The sequence below is a fragment of the Pyxicephalus adspersus genome, chromosome 5 (genome assembly GCF_032062135.1).
Source record: "Pyxicephalus adspersus chromosome 5, UCB_Pads_2.0, whole genome shotgun sequence".
NCBI lineage: Eukaryota > Metazoa > Chordata > Amphibia > Anura > Pyxicephalidae > Pyxicephalus > Pyxicephalus adspersus.
The window spans coordinates 138,693,686-138,711,453 of record NC_092862.1 but is presented as its reverse complement, the minus strand read 5'-3'; the positions used below and the strand labels follow the sequence as shown (position 1 = coordinate 138,711,453).

The 17,768-nt window shown below is 41.3% G+C and overlaps 2 protein-coding genes across 11 annotated transcripts in view; one reads left to right on the top strand and one right to left on the bottom strand.

The window, feature by feature from the left end:
- Positions 1 to 9,189, top strand: part of SLC25A13 (solute carrier family 25 member 13) — a 105,847-nt gene extending 96,658 nt beyond the window's left edge. Inside the window, exons 16-18 of the mRNA XM_072412916.1 lie at positions 4,438 to 4,596; positions 4,696 to 4,786; positions 5,478 to 9,189. Coding sequence (XP_072269017.1) covers positions 4,438 to 4,596; positions 4,696 to 4,786; positions 5,478 to 5,658 — 431 coding nt within the window. The 3' untranslated portion in view covers positions 5,659 to 9,189. The remainder of the gene's footprint in view (positions 1 to 4,437; positions 4,597 to 4,695; positions 4,787 to 5,477) is intronic.
- A 4,067-nt stretch (positions 9,190 to 13,256) lies between these two features.
- The window catches only part of DYNC1I1 (dynein cytoplasmic 1 intermediate chain 1), a 237,304-nt gene continuing 232,792 nt past the window's right edge, over positions 13,257 to 17,768 (bottom strand). For all 10 annotated transcript variants that reach the window (XM_072412905.1, XM_072412903.1, XM_072412913.1 and 7 more), the window contains one exon: positions 13,257 to 14,238. In XM_072412905.1, coding sequence (XP_072269006.1) covers positions 14,131 to 14,238 — 108 coding nt within the window. In that variant the 3' untranslated portion in view covers positions 13,257 to 14,130. The remainder of the gene's footprint in view (positions 14,239 to 17,768) is intronic.

The following is a 17,768-nucleotide window of genomic DNA, read 5'->3' as shown; positions in this document are numbered from 1 at the left end:
TCACTGCTGGCCATGAAATTAAAAACTAGGTATTTGGTCACATGTTCCTTTCCAAAGCAGAGGATCATCCCATCTGCTTTCTAATTCCACCATTCAGCAGATGATTTGGTCAAATGTCGCTCGGTGGTATGTCCATCGTTGACTTTGAAAAGTCTGATCCCAGAGTTTATTGCTCCTTTACAATCATCAAGAACTATGCAACCTTTCTCCCCCTTACGGCCACATCACCTAAGTAATGCTTATTGCACCTTAATTATTAGGATCAAAGATGACCTGGAAATGAGAGGTTGACCCCATTGTGCTAACTTCTAAAGGTATTCACCCATTGCAATGTTCTCCCCAGCCCCTTTAAGCTTACTGAAGAGTTGGGTCACAATGCAGGGGCTGACACCAACCTACAGCTTCTTCGCACCCAGCTTAAAAAAAAATTCTGGGTTCAACTGCATTGCTCAGTGACTGCAAATTCACACGAATCCAACCATGATCCCATAAAGTGCCCATTGGCACACAACATACTTCTCACTCCAGTAGTTCAATATTCTGATTGTTTTGATATTTCAATCACAGCTATAAAAAGGAAGCTATTGCACAATTATTGTATTCCAACAGCTTCCTTGAGGTTGGAATATGTTTAAATCTCCAAAATAGTCACAATACAAGGTCACATACTCATGGTAAACTTTTATCTGTATTCACCCCAGAATTTTTTTGAAGCTGGGTTAGAAGGAGCTGTAAGTGGCAACCTCTGTATTGTGGTATTCAGTAACCACCCAAAAACAGCCAATGTGGTTACTGAAAAGTGCCTGGTGGTGTGCCCAGGTGAAAGGGCCTGGACAGAACACTAATAAGTTACATTCCAGGTTCTTTAAAACAAAATCCTACAGAATATGCTCCTTTAAAAGCAATCACCACTTGAATAGAAAAGCCTGATCCGATATGAGCATGGATTGGCCATTGGGTGGGGTCTCTGAATGGTCAAACACCATGCTGAGTCAGTCACTACCTGAAGATTATTGATCTCTAGATATGATTCAACAGTCCATTGAACCTCTTTAGAGAGACCTCTGCTTTTACTCATAGAGCCAAAGGTCCTTCGCTGCAGTAAATCGCTTTTCTAACTTATGTGGTTTGTTTGTAAACTGGTCTACAGGAAAACCAAAAAGAATCATTTCACTTTTCTTCTACTACCAATCACTGGGGAAAAAAATAACAGAATTAACTTTTTACTAAGCCATGGTCACATGACACTTCAGGCCCAGATCTTTTTTTTTCTTTTCAGTCCTTGTTTAACTTCTTTGGTTCTAAGTTATTACCTTCATGATTCACGTTGGCTGTCCAGCAGTTGGGTTCCCTCACAATGGAGGAAAGTGGCATCAGAAAAATGGAATCCACATAGGCTGATGGTTGGCAGGGAGGACGGCACGCTCAAGGGGTCAGGGTAGCAGAATTTGGTTAGTAATTCTTGCTCGACCCGCTAAGGGGCACTTACATGTGGGATAGGTTAGTGGGGCTAAGCTTTTTCATAATTCCTCATGAACAGCCCCTCTTTCTGGGAGGGTTGTTTTGTGTAAAATAGGAATTATATCCAATTTTGATGTAAATAAAGCATTGTAAGGTTTCTCTGAAATATCTAAAAGGCCATTTGGTGATTGGCAGCGTGTGTGTATTTATTCCCCAACCCTTGTACACATGGTCTCTATTTCTATCTAATAGGCGGAGTGTGACCTCCATACGTTGGTCTTGTGCCATAGTAAATTGAAATCATCACCCAGACATGAGAAGGAGTTGGAGCAATGCACGGTGAACGCATTTCTGTAGATGAAAGCTCCTTCGGAAACCCTAGCTGGGTTTGGTTTGCTGATTTTGCACAGAAAGAAAGAGACGCAGAGTTTTCCTGGGGTTATTTGAGGTGGTGGCAGCTGGTTCTCCTTGCGCGCGCCTGTGGCTAAGTGGCGGCGGCAGCAGAAGCGGCGGTGGTGAGGTTGAAGTCTCTTTTGCTTTTCAGCTCCTTGTGTGTTCCGTGCCAGTAGCCACAAAGGCGTGAAAAAAGCACAAGCAGAGGAGCTTTCACCTCCAGAAATCTGAATTCAATCATCAGACATGTTAGCAATTTTCTACAGCGCAGCTCATACTCCATTCCCCCTTCCAACATTTAAAGGGCAACTTCAGACAAGTGGATTGCTAACATTGTTTGGGTCAGAAGATCCAGTTCACTTTTATTTTTGTAATCCTAGGGAGGGTCATCAGTGTGGGATTAGTTTCCCGTCACCCTCCAATCTGTGCACCTGCAGGGTGGGTAAGGTTGTAGTTGGGGGTACATGGACCAGTCTGTTCCTGTATTTTCTGTATCCCCTATTGGCATATAGGGCAGAACTCGTCCCAGGGTCTTCATTTAGTTTTTTGTTCCTTGGTGTTGCACATATGCAGTTCATTAGCAGTGTCCCAACCTCTATACACTGTATGTCCACATTTATGTGGCCCTCATCTGTTTCCAATAAAGCATACAGATAATGTGAATGGCAAAGACATTTTAGACAATTGTGAGCTTTGCACCTTTTTGTATTGGTGTGGAGGCCTTCTCAGAACCCTACTGAGCACCTTCTCCTTCAGCATCTGTATCTGACCTCACAAATGTTCCTTTCCCTGAATCGGCACACATTCCCACAGATGAATGTTCGTTTTGAACAAAGCCTTCCCAGATGCATGAAAGTTGTTACAGCTCCCAAGTAGGTGGGGAGGAGTACGACTCCATATTCTTGGCGATGGTTTTGAAATGGGGTGATAAGGTGTCCAAAAGTGTACATTCAGAGCCGAGTGCCATCTTGGGATTTTTTCATATTAGTGCCAGGGCTCAGGTTTACATTCCAACGTGGATGCCATTTGTCAGGGCCATTTTATTTTGTCTGGTGCTTAGGGTTTTCTAGAGTCATTATTGGTACCCTACTTGGGCTTAGGACAGCATAGGAGGAATATTGAGTTAAAATGGAGGTCGTAGTTGCTGCCTGGCTTGGGGATTTTATATACACTTTTCCAAAATAGTGATACGGCTACAATGTTGTCTTTCCACTGATTAATTTTCAAAAGTGGCACAATCCCATCTCCAGTCATTTATAGACTTTCCTGGTGCTGTCCCATTAACTCGAAATAAGTCTTCACAGCGAGAATACAGATAGCAGTGCAAATGAAGAATAGGTTTTGGGTGGAGTTGGTCTTTAAGCAGCTGATTACTTACCAATCTTCCTTTGTACGTAGGAGGATTTTAACTCTTTCCTGGGAAATCTTTTCTTTTCTCATTTAATGCTGACATTCCTTACACAGAGAGGGGTAGTCTGGAGCCTCTCCAGCATCCCATATCAAGTTTTTCCCTTCGGTTTTTGTAATGTAATGGGACGGATATGGAAGTCCTCACCATATTCCTCCTAGTCTCTAATTTGGGGCTTTTACAGAAAACCTCAGGGGATAGAGGCACACGTTTCACCATGAGATAATTTCCTGACAGAATCATGAGGTCAGTCGGGTTTTAGAGACCTCTGCCGCCCCGAGAAGTCCTAAAGGACAGCTCGCCCTAAACTGATCACATAACCCTAATGTGTCCGGAAACAAACTCCCTTGTTAAAGAGACCCTGTCACCATTAATTTCAGCAACAATCCTCCCATACAATTATATGTGCATGTATTTTATCTTAGACATGATATCTAAAATCCTTGACACTGCTGCTGGGTGTCAATCTTTGATCTCGGCTACCCCCAGCAGAGCTCTTTATAATATTGCACTTCACGGTTTCCCTAGTAGGCGGTGAAGGAGCTGGACTACAACAGAGATTCAATCCTTCCATAAGAGTTGCAAGGCTATGGAAATGTGACTGACCAAAAGAAGTTGCAAGTGATAACTTATGGAAAGGCCTGTCATGCCGTGGGGTTTTTGGTAATTGGTCATGTGACTACAATTAGTCCTAGCACCAGGCAGGGGGGTTATGGTCCCAGCTGTGCACTGTATGGGGCTCTGCCTGGGGGAATTTAGCTTTTATGTCTACATTTGGGCATGTTGCTTTCCCCGTCATTCAAGTTGATAAAAGTACCACAGCTTTGCCATGGTTGAGGTTGACAGAGAGAAATCGCAGAGCTGATCGGAGGACATTGACTCCAATCATCAGCAGGACCATGCCAAACTCTTCTTTGCCAGGGGAAGTGAAAGAGCTGCATACAGAGAACATATGACTACTCCATCTGTCTTATGAAGATTCAGGACTTGCAGGTCGCCTCCTCTTTCTTTGCAATTTTTGTATGTTTTCAAACCTAATATTCTCATTTCTTTTATCTCCTTACAGAGCTTACTATCTCTTTTACAAAGCATTTCCATGTGCTTTATACATTTCTCTGTAATTCTCCCCAGGACAATATTGATCCTCACATTGATCCTTGTGTATTACTTTGCAGGTATGCCGGCTGCATCTCTGGTGACTCCTGCCGATGTCATCAAAACTCGACTGCAAGTCGCTGCTCGGGCTGGACAGACCACCTACAGCGGAGTCATAGATTGCTTCCGAAAAATCCTGCGAGAGGAAGGGCATCGTGCCTTATGGAAGGGAGCTGGAGGTAACTTTCTCTGCTTCTTTATATATTGGGGAGGTAAATAACATTATATTGGAAATGTTTCCTCTTCTGCAATGAATGTTAACAAATTCTTCTCCTCAGCCCGTGTGTTCAGATCCTCTCCACAGTTTGGTGTGACGCTGGTGACATATGAATTATTGCAGCGATGGTTCTATGTGGATTTCGGTGGAGTGTAAGTTTCAAACTTTTTTTTTATTAAACTTTAGTGGCAGCCATTTAAAATTTAATACGTTTAATAAGTAGAATTTCAGCTTTGTACAATATAATCAATATTATCTCTTCCTGGTGAATACAGGAATGTCATTAGACAAATATCAATCTGCTGGTTTCGAAATGTTTATTGGTTTATATATTTTTATTACAAGGTTATTATTATAAAATAGGAATCATATAGCGGCAACATATTACGCAGTGCTGTACATTAAATAGGGGTTGTAAATGACAGATACAGACAGTGACACAGGAGGAGAAGGGGACCCTGACCAGAAGAGCTTACAATCTAGGAGGTGGGGAAGCGGAGTTTAAATTTGTCTGATATGTAATGATGATCACTACTGCAGGAATTAGTTCCTGTGCCAGGCACAATAGGGAATGCTAATCTTTTATCTGTATTCCCACTTTAGTGTCTGTACCCAGCGGGACACAATTTATTATATTTCAGAATTGTATTTTTTTATTATTAATTATATGACATAATTTATAGTGCAGGATATAAACCACCTATGGTATATTCTCCTGTGGCCACTTCCTATCTTAGAGGCACTTCAATCACATAAGGAAATTGTCACCAGTGCAGAATAGAGGACTCAAAGAAAATCTTGGCTTTCAGTATAACTATTCTGCTTTTTTTTCTGGATCTACAGGAAGCCAGCTGGTTCCGAACCAGTCCCCAAATCCCGCATCACATTACCGGCCCCCAACCCAGACCACGTGGGAGGATATAAACTTGCCGTAGCCACCTTTGCCGGAATCGAAAGCAAATTTGGACTGTACCTACCACGATTCCAGGCCCCACCATCTACCTCTGTCGCTGCTAAAGCTTGAGGACCCGGACGACTGGCGGGAGACCACTCAATGCAGTTCTGTCATATTTTACTTATGGAATAATTTCCACTTGCGTCTTTTATTCCATAATCCGTTTCATGAAAGTTTTTAGAACTTTATAGAGTTTCTTTTATGTGCAATCTTTCTTTGGTTTTCTTTCTTCAAATGGACCTGTCGCTGAGAGATGATGGAAGCTGCCATTGCTGAGCTCATTCTATAGAATGCTGATTGGTTGGAGGTAAAGCTGATTCACTCAAACACAGGTAACAAGCGTGCAGATAATTGTGTGACAAGTCATGTGGTGTTTGTCGGAACACCTGAGCCACATCCTCATTCTAGGTCACCAATAAGAAGGTAACGCAGGCCAAGAATCGGAACACCAACCAGGGATTTCATACCAAGTACAGAAATGGCATCTTACATAATCTTTCAGCGAAAGGTCCGATTCAAACTCAGACCACAAGTGTTCAGCTTTGTTGTCGAGCTTTTGGTGGTAAAACTTGTTCCCGTGTGAGTTGTATACCATGATGGGAATGGTGCTTCTGCCAGAGCCAGACAGCTACACGATGCATTGCATTCACTCTTCGTAGGGTCTGGGCCTTCAAGAATGTATCTGACATTATCACTGACAATAGAACTGCAAGCATTCATCAGACTGGTCAAATAAAACCAACAATTTACATCAGCACTGCAAATCCAACTAAAACTCGTTCTTTTTATTATGTCTGGGGGCAAAAAATCAATTCAGTACACAGATACAGAAAAATACTTATTAATCAGCCATCAAGGAGAAAGATCCTAACTTCCTGTGATAAGTTCTCATTTTGTGCTAAAATCTCGAGCAGTGTTGTCAGAGGCCTCCTCTGCAAGATTACTAAATATCTTCACTTCTCTACATCCTAATAACGTAAGGGGGTGTTCTGTAGTTTATCAGGGGTGCACTGTGCTATCAACTCGCTACAGAAAGTTAGGAACTTGCTAATAGATGTGCAGTGTGATCACCATAACCACTTTTTTCTATATATCCTAATGATGGGGACACAGTGGCTGCATGATCTTAGGGCCACAAGACTTGCACCAATACAGTGCATAGGATCCCAGGGTGCTTCTGCTGTGAACAGATAAAAGGGCAGCCATGAACACCCCCCACCTTCCCCTATGGCCAAGCCATCATTTTTTTTAAATTTTTATCATAGGGCCAACGCGTTATTGGCTTAAGGCACCGGTGCCCTGGGTTTGATATCCACCAAAGTGCATGGAGTATTTGTTCTTCCTCTGCGGGCATTGCGTTTCCTTCTGCTTCCCCAGTCTTTTGCCTAGAACAGGTCAGCGGGTAATCGACTTCCATGCAGATTGTATTCTTACCATGTGATTGCTGAAGCGATATTGGATGATAACCTTCCCCTAAGGCACAGCTATGACACACAGAGAACCCCGACCCGAATGTCAGTGCTGTACAGAAATACAACCAATGTTTAACTAGTTCTGATGAACCCGGCAGTTTTATTGCAGTGAAACTTTTTTTATATATAGAAATACCACACAAGCCAGCCATTCTAGTCTACTATGAAATTATTGAATTATTTTTGGGAAATGTTACATGTAGGTCAACAACAAAAAAAAGAAAACACAAAAAAAGACAAATTGCCAATCTGCAGCAATTTTACAGAACGCACAATAAGGATATCAGGACGACATCATTTAGATTTTTATGTCCTCAGTGTTTTTTTTAATAATTCATATTTATATTGCAGCAATACCAACCAACTTCCTATACGTTGATTGTCAATGATCGTTTGACTGGGCTGAATTACCATGAGCAATCCGGGCTGCACTGATTGTGGAACTACAACTTCCAGCATGTTCTGGCAGACATTCTGTAGGTTGCGGTTTGGTTGCAGTAAGTTATAGAATTCAGCGTTTTAGGTTGGTAACCGGCGATTATTTGCTCACACTGTAGTCCGGGCAGTAATAATGGCTTTATTCTGGTTGCCAACATCCACTTCTCATCCATTTATGAATCATCCGATCCACTAGGGCCCACCCTGCACTACTTCCCACAATATCCATAGCGATAGAAAAGGATCCACCAATTGTAAAGCCAGCCTTGAAGTGTGTACGCTGTATCAAAGATGTGATAACTTTAATATTATTTTACTAAATCATGGAAATGAATGTTACAAAAATATCAGGAAACTTTTATAAGGCTTTAAAAATCAAGATTTCTGCTCCTGCAGGTTTCTGACATTCTGGCCAAATTGCATCTCACCAAAATGTATTCATCATAAACCCGGTGTAGCCACCGGTCATTTAAGTTTTAATACTGTTAAGAGTTTAGTGCCCAATGTTGTGTGAAATAATGTCCAGAATATGAATGCGGTCAGTTGTGTGTTGGTGTCATTTTGGGGTTACTAGAGGTCACATGTCGGCCCTCGGTCAGCAATCCATTCCAGCAATCATGTCGGGGTGCTCTGACTTTTTAGGTTTGCAACGCTTCAGTATTGTAAATACCACCTAAACTATAAAAATAATCTGAATAAACTACAAAAAAACATATATTGATCCGGCACTGAAATACATTTTTAGTGGGGTTTTGTAAGTGCGTCTAAGCTTTTGTAGCCATTCCTCCTCAACTCTGCTCCAGCCTCCTTCCTGGAGACCACATTGGTGACCAAGGAGAATGATGGGGACCCTGAGGAAGGAGAAATAGCGGGAGGGAGGATGGAGGCTCAGAACCAGACTGCATGGAACCAGTCCAGGTGAATGATCAGCAGAGGTAAGTGAACGTGCACAGATTACTGCATTACCCAAACTTTGACAGTTATCAGTGCTGCTTTGTGAGCTTGCTTGCTGGAATGGATAAAGACTAATAGGATGGCTGACTTTTACTGGAGAACATGCTGCTCAGGGTTCTTTTCATTGCTGGCAACACATAAAGGCCACTTAGCCACCTGGTCCTTAAAGGGGAGCGTCAGCCTGACTGGTCCAGATCACATGACCATGTATCTGGGCCTTCTGATAACATAGATGGCATTGAAAGGTGACAGAAGCAGGATTTTCTCCAGGAGACGTCGCTTTTATCCTTTTGTGTGACTATTCTAACAAGAAGCAGAGATTTATAATATTATCTCAGTATAAAAGTGACCATTGTGTCTGGACATGTGATCAGGTGACCTCACTTTATCTCCACCCACGGGTTGACATTTCAAACCGCGATTCACAAGAGGATAAAATCCAATTATTGTTTGAATTATGCACTTACATGAAATGCTGCTTAGAATAAAGGTAGGGAATAATCTATGTACTGTACGACTGCCTTACCTAGTGTTTATAATTTGTCGGGAATCATGCAGCTACAACCCGTAGCAATGTAATCTGATGTACAATGATGATGCTTATATCCTAGATGAAAAGAACAATCTTGCGTGTTTCTGCAGGTGGTGGTAGTATGTATTCTGTGTTCAGTATGAACGTTAATTTACATTTAGTTATTATAATGTAGTCTAATAAACCTGAGTTGAAAAATAAAAAGGCTTTGTGTCATTCTGTAATATAAGAATCTATCTGGATGGTTCTGCCCAGTGACGGGGTGCTCACTAAAGGGGTGCTGTGATCTATGAAAGGGGGAAAAATGGTATCTTGGTAGTGGTATCTCTCCCTAGGCAGCAGCTCAGACTATCAGCCATTCATGCCAATTTTGGCTCATTTGAGACATTTTGTATCTGTGGATTTCTTTTTTTTTTTTTTTTTAATTTTTTATTATTTTCTAGAGAGAGTCCAAGGGGGCATCAGAAAATGTAAATCCCATTCAGCTAACTCAGGGCAAAGCTACAGGTTTATTTCATCTACCCCCATAGTAAAATCTACGTATCCCTTGGTACCCCGGCAATCCCATTCAGAATATTCCCAGTACTTTGGGGTGGGATGAGATGACTTTGGGACAATCAGCACTGTTGGGTCCAAATTACCCGCACATAGCATTGCAGTAAAAAAAAGCTGTGGGGAAAGAATATTTATCCTCCGATATGTTGTGAAATAAACCGTCTGAAAAAATGGAAGTACGTTGATACCTTATCTGGAGTGAAGGAACAAAAGTGGAACGCATAAGGTGAAGATTTGCTTTGTTCCTAAACCGGGCCCAGAAAGAGCTACCTTTCGTTATCCTGAAAACTGTCAGCTCACATCCGGGTATATGAGGTGCCTGGGCACTCGTGTGATTATGGCTGTATATCTGCAGTGCGAGATCTCAGACATCGCAACCCCTGACTGCTGGTCTCAGGAGATCTGGAAGTGTAACAAATGTGGATCATTGTTTTCCTTGCTGAAGGCTGAGACACGAGGAAGCAAAGCCCTGCCTCTACCAAGATGGCTGCCTCCTCCTCCCTGTGTTCCTCATCTCAGGGGGGCCAGGTCTGTGTGTGGAGTATCCACCATCCTATACTTTATATGTGACATATTCATACTGGAAATACAGAAAAGGAACAGATTGACTTGTTTTACTTCACAGCTTTATTTTGTTTCGAGGACACAAGACATAAAAATGAGTTTAGAAGGCAACAGCATAAACGGTGAAAATGCAGCATATTCTAGTTAGCTAAAAAGCAGTTGAGGAATGTCATCCCCTTTAAGTGCTCTTCTGTTTTAGTGCTTTTAGAGGCCTGTTAGTCACAGGGCCCCGTGTTTGGAGTGATTTAGGAAAAGCTCTTCTGTCCATAGCAATCTTTTCCCATCGCTAGAGCCGGATGAGGGAATTTGGTTACTTTGGGCAAAAGAAATTCTTATTCATATCCCTCCACAATAAGTGTAAACATATTTATAAAATCTCTTGGTTTTATCTTCACCAATGTCAGCAGCAGAAATAATATTAACGGGGGAACCACTGCAGAATATTCTCTTACAAATGGCCTCTGAATGGATTGATAACACAATGCCCAGCCCCTGGCCCAGGCTCACCTATGTTACCATTTGGAAGGGGTAAACTGATGATTCTAAACCAGCTATCCATTCAGTTCCTTCAAATAAGGTTTAAAATCCTCCCCCGCAGTTCCTATATGTGAAATAAGGTATCAAAGGTAATTATTTTGCTTTTAAAATAGACTTCTAGAGGAGTAGAAATAGTAGAATTTCATTGCCCCCCCAAAAAAAATCTCAAATTGCAATAAAAAAAAAGATAAGGTTATTTAGTCAAAATACTACAATCTGTAGTTGTGTGGAGTTTGGGGAAGAAGGCAGCGTATCCTTTAGAGATCATTGACATTGATCAGGGTGCAACCAATGAAAGATGCAGCCTATCCATTCAGTACAGATTGGTGACATTTACTGAGAATGCAGCCTATCCGCTCACCAGAGACCCATGACATCACTGAACATGTAGCCTATCCATTCATAGAGGTTGGTGACATCACTGAGAATGCACCCAATCGAATAATAAACTGGTGAGATCATTTTGAGGGCAGTGATTGACCGATGACATCACTGGCAATAGTGCCTATGTGTTCCCTCGAGACCAATGTTATCACTGAGAATAAAGCCTATCCAATCAATGAGAAGTAAATCAATTCCTTACTTTGGAGCAGTGGCTTCATCTAATATTCCTAAAAGCAAAAAAAAAAAAAAAAAAAATGGACTGACATGAAAATATCAGGTATGGCTGCATGTTTTCGTTCAAGCAAAAGTTACAATATTCTCAATACAGCCCTAAAAAAAGCTAAAAGTAAAATGAGCGATGCCCCGGAATCTATTTTGTGCCTTTTACAGAATGAGAAGTTTTGGCCTCTGCATTTGGTGGTTTATTAATCTTTCCTGATTAGTGACTCAGAAAATCAGTTTTATTCTTTCCCTGGTGCAAGCAGCAGTCTGGCATTTCCGCCTCCCTCCAATGAGGTGAATGGGCTGTGTTTTTGTGTCAGGGCTGCAGGCCCCATTTATCATCCTAAGAAGGAAATCTCAGATCTGCAAGGTATTTTTTATTATGCTTTATGGGTCTCTCCGGTGTCATTCCTGGACCGCAATCTGTTAATATAACCTTCCATGAAATCAACTGTGCCCGAACGTTTCAAGAAATATGACTCGAATGCTGGCGAGTAATGGCTGTTACAATGCTCCGACTTCTCATACAAATGGCCTTTTGTAATTGCTTCTCGGGGTCTTAGGCCGGTCTTTGCAGCGGCTTAGTGATAAGGCTTCTCTCGTTATATCCACGGCAAACCACCGTTCATTTTAATTAATTCAAATTTAATTCTGTTTCACAAGACAGACCGCAATATGTTTGACGCAGTGATGTTCCAATAGATCATCTATACAGAGTTTTAGAAACCACGTGAAATACCACATCTGAGGCCTATGGCCGGCTCCAATTTGGAGGAGGAAATCCACATCTGCTCACAATCATATCTCGCTCTGTATGGATTTAATAAAGCAAGGCCGGGACAACGTACTGTACCGGCTCGTAAATTAGACATTGTTTCTGGATTGAAGCTGTGAGGGGACGCAGGAAATAACAGCCCTACAATTGCTGGTAAGGTATAGGGTGACCCCTGAACCTAAAAAAATGAACTTAAAATATTCTAAGGGGTCTATTTATAAAGCAGTGAATTTGTCATTCACTGAAACATTCCCTGGTGGAGAATTAGTTCATGCCATTGAAATGCATGGATTTGAAAGATACTCCACCATGGAATGTTTCAGTGAATGTCGCTTTATAAACAGACCCCTAAAACTCAGCGCTAACCCCCACCTCACACCTCAACATCTTGTCCATCACCAGACCCACACCCAATGTCTGACCCTTCATTCTCTAGCACACAAACATCTGTTATTGTTGTCCTACACTCTATATCTCACTCTTCATCTCCCCCCAAACCCCAACATCACATCCATCATGTCCTACACCCCCAAATCCCCCCTCCATCGCTCACACAGTTTATCCAACAGCTGTCCTGCACCCCTTGTCACCCCAATCTCTACTATACCCCAAAGCTCGTCTCCCACCTGTTCTACACCCCAAATCCCCCTTCCATCTTTCACACAGCTCATCCATCACCTGTCCCACACCCACCATATCGCCCCACATGTTTTTTACACTCCACAACTCCTCCATAACCTGTCCTACACCCCTTGTGTCACCCCCTTCCATCTCTACATTGTAGGACATTGTTTATGTCGGTATTATCATCAGCACTTATTATTAAGAAACTAAAGCCTATGAGTACAATGTAAATCATTCTCCCAGATATATTACCAAATTCAAACAATTGAACTTTTATGAGCCCATAACCTACACACGGTCCCTGTACAATCACTTATAATGTCATTGGGTGCAATCCCAAGCTCTGAATATTAGAATAAACCGATGAGCTTCCTGCACCTCTCTGCCTTCCTTCCTCTCTGATGTTTTCCTGGAGAGTCTGAAAGGACAATTATAGTGATATAATTTATAGACACGTATGTAAAGGCTTCAGGTGCTGATCAAAACTGGTTTTTCAGCTTTGCCTTGACAGGAATTCTTTTTTGTTTGGTAAGTTTCCTACATACTTGAGGTGGTGGCTCACTGCCAGAACTATTTTTCTTAAGAAAATCATTGACCAAAAAAAAAAAAGTGAATTGGACCAATATATTTGTTAGTATAAAGGCAGACATCCCCCCACCTGGCTTATATTAGGGGAAAATAGCAATCAGTAGGGAAACAGCCTGGCCAACTGACTCAGCAAGAGCCTAGAGAAGTCTGTGTATTGACCCAACCATGACGCCTCTTATGTCTCTAGGCCCCCACACTTCCTGTCTATAATACTATAATCTTTCTTGTTCTGATCTGAAAGGCTGGTGGATTAGTAGTATACACTACCCTACAAAAGGGTGCAATGTCCATCCCAAGCAGGGCTACCAAATGGGCACAAATTTTCAGCATGGCCCACTGGAAGGAGATGGGTTGTATATTTGTGCACATGGTGCGTATTGTCTACGTAGGCTCTAGTGATCAAGCACTTATAGTACCAAACTTCTATACATTTTTAAATTAAAAATAAATAATAAATAAATGATTTTGTCTTGGAAATGATCTCCCCTTTTCAAGCCATCCCGGATACCCGCCATGGAAATAACACGCGGGGCACCATGCTGGCGCTCTATAGAAGTCCTCTGAGGTCACCTAGTTTGCGCACAGCTCCGTCTAGTAAACAGACAAACGTCTGTGATATTTTTATCCACGAATTAGTGGCGTGCTGACTCAGATTGAACCTCATTTAATTAAAAACCTGGCACCCAGTGATGTATTTGTAGGGAACATCGGCAGACAGGAGCTTAGTGTCTGCACATTGTACAGAGGAGACGGGAGAGCCCAGCCAGTTCGTCTACTGTTCAAACAAAAGCTGCAAATGAAAGACCTTCATTTTGGAAAATTACAGTGAAAAAAAAAATGGAGACACTTTGGGCTATGGGTAAATACTGTGCTTGGAGGAGGCGTATGTTGGGTTTTCAGGTGGACAGTTCCACGGCCTCCTCCTCTCCATCCCCTCTGTTGGCACGGATCTCCACCAGTGTCCGGGCGAGGCGGCTCCATTCGTCACTATGCGGAACGGCAAACTATGGAGAAAACGAGAGGAAAGTGTTAACCCAACTCCCCATCCTTAATTGTAAAGGGTCACCATTCCCTCCTATGCTACAGAAATACCCAAGATTCAAGCCAACCACAGAATATAATAAAATAGTATAAACTGCTTTATTACAATATTGGAGAACTTTACATTTATTTCCTGTACCATAAACACAATGGGCCTGATTTATTAAAGCTCTCCAAGGCTGGAGAGGATACTTTCATCAGTGAAGCTGGGTGATCCAGAAAACCTGGAATGGATTTCCTAAAAGTCATTTGCTATTTGTTAGCAAATGTTTTCAATCCTGGACCAGATCAGTTCCAGGTTTACTGGATCACCCAGCTTCGCTGATGAAAGTGTATCCTCCCTAGCCTTGGAGAGCTTTAATAAATCAGGGCCAATGAGAGATAGGAGGTAAGGCAAAGCTTTCAGATCATTTCCCCACTGTTAAAATGCAGCATTTATTCTATGGTTCTATGTGCAACTACACACAAGAGTGGTTTTGTTTTGAAGGTAAATGTAAATTTTTTTTTGTTTTGGGCAGTTTTGAGTTTACTTCCTCCTTAAATACCTAATATTGTTTTTTGCTTTGTTCTACTTTTGTACTCTCTTGAACTCGCTCTACCTGTCAAACATACCTGATTTACCTATGTTATATATTAAATAATTGGTGTTTAAATAGGCTGCAAAAATTGCCTACTTTTAGCCTCACTTATAAAGCCTGATTTATTACAGCTCTCCAAGGCTGGAGAGGATACACATTTATCAGTGAAGCTGGGTGATCCAGCAAACCTGGAATAGATCCGGTCCAGGACGGAAAAGATTTGCTAACAAATAGCAATTGCAATACAGCCTCTATATTAACTGGTACCTCTTAGGGATGTGGAAGTCTATATTTGTAATACATTTGGTGAACCTAACTACTTTAGAGCATATTCTACTAGGGTATCCTACGATATTCTTTTTTTAGAAAAAAAATGAAGGAGGGGGAGTTCTACCACTTCCCATCACTAACAACCAGTTTACTAATTCCTGATTATTACTATTTATTGATGCAGCACCAAGATATCCAACAGATATCTAGGCAGTACTACATAATCTTTTACATCAGTTCTCACTTTACATGAATGTAGTGCAAAGATTTCATTTCATATTTCATTAGCATATTAATGAGAAGGGAAAGAACCAGGAAAGGCAAAATAAAGGCAGATAAAGCTTCAGTTACGCAACCCCCAATTTTTAGTTATTATTTCCTACTCAGTATTTAGAACAGCAAACATTTATTAGAATTCTATTGCCGGTGTGGAATATTCAGCCATTATAAATAATGTCACATTTCTGAATGATTATGTCAATTAGTTAAAAAATAAACTCCACTTAAATGAAAAACTGCATTTTGTGATTTATTGTTCTGAACACCTTTCACTCTGCAGCCGCTATGATCTTTTAATGATGTTAAAAATGAAACGCTTTCCTCTATGATTAAGCCAAACATCAGGAAGTGAAAGAAGAAACTTTGTGCCGTGGGATGTTGTTCAGAGGACAATAAAGTAATATTAAAAGGTAAATAATGATGATGTGACTTTTTTGGTGTGTATTGTTTGCCCTATTAGACCCATAGCCCATGTGGCTGGTTTGGCTACCAGTAACGTCCATTATGGAGTAAAATATGTAGGCCCCTACTGCTCACCTTTCCTGTTGAAAATGCCAGGTGCCTGGATGCTTTTCTGCCTCTCTGGTTTCATCAGAGAATGGTCAGCAGTATTTCTCCCAGAGTCTATCTACTCCAATCCAAACAATTAGAGCGACGTTAAGGGAATGGGTAAGGGTGTATGATGCCATGGAGGTGTCACTTACCCATCACACATACATCACCAAAATCTAAAGAAGAGTTCCTTTGTTTTTAAGGTTGCTCTAAAGCGGAAATAATCATTACAATAAAATTGCCATTTGGTTGGTTGTTTATTGCAGACCAGAGTAATGTCCCTTCTTCAACAAAAAACAACTTACCCGTCTGTTTGCAATTTTTAAGTAGTTACCAGTGTTTAACCCAGAAATCTTTCTCAGCCGGATGGGAAGACATTATAGGTGGGTGGCAATCCCTGTATTATGACCCAACTCATCGGAACCACACAAAAACAGCCGGGTGGTTACTGAAAAGTGCTGGGTGGTGTGCCCAGCTAAAAGGGGCTGGGGAGAATACTGGTCACCCCTCCTCTCTCCTGCCCTGGCACTACCACCTTTACCCGCTCTTATTTTTGGTTCAGGTCTTTGGACATCCTAATTAACCAGGTCAGAATGATGTATACATCTGCTTTAAGGGAACTGCCTATGAGCAATACCAAGGAACCTGTAATATGAATTCGGTGGGCAATTTGCTGGTTAATAGAAGAATAAGAATAAATAATTCTCTGATACTTGGCAATGTGCTGTATATTTTGCTTAGTATAAATTAATCAAATGATCAATAGGTGATATAAATGATCAATACAGTAACGCAAAGACCAATCAGTACATGTAAGGTACAGTGACTTGCAGTAACCAATCAGATTCACACCACTAAACCCCAATTACTAAACCTCACATTCCTATTGGTTGCGCTGGGTTCCTGCACACTGCTCTTTGCCTGAACACTTTCATACATTATGTGTCTGATTAACAGCAACAGATAATGTTTTGCAGATCATAAATCTGATTTTACAGAGTCATTTCACAAATCTCTCAATATTTCTGTAAACCAGAACTAAGAGTCCGCCCTTTCCCTGGTTAACCCCTAACATTCTAGAAGCTGTTTCCCTTACACAGTGACGTAGGTTGTAGTTCTGGTTCTCGGAGTTAAATATCCTGTAATTCACAAATTAATCCTCTTTTTATGGCTTGTTATGTAATAAAACATTTCCCGTTTCATTCTAGAAGGTCGTAAAGCTCGAACCAACCTTGTAAAGCAAAGCTGCAAAGCAAATAAGGGAAAGTGCTATGATGCTGCCTATTAATGATGTTTACGCTCCAATTCTCCTGTTTTATGTTAACACTTGTCGATGATGATAGTTAGGAGCCCAAACAACACTTACAAGTCTGTATTTATGTGCTAAGACAGATTATTATTGGTGATTCCACCAAGTTGCACGTCAGAGCCTTCCATTAAAAGACTGAAAAAAAAGAAAATGCCTTTGGTGATGTCCTAGCAATGGTACCTATAGCTATTCAGGACCCCCAGTTGGATGTCAAATCATTCCTATGATGGTGGTGGTGATGCTCCCTATAATGGAGATGCAATAAAACCCAACCCAGGCCTATAGAAAACCATAATAATGGACAGGAAATATCCAGATACATACCGTTTCCCCGATGATAAGACACTGTCTTATTTTTTTTTGAAGGCCAAAATATGCTCTAGGGCTTATTTTCAGGGGGATGCCTTATTTACCCAAGAAGAAGACTACAGTACACAGTTATTGTTCATGTGCCATTCATGTCCACTTCTGATCAATCTGTGCCAATCATTGTCCCCTTCTGATC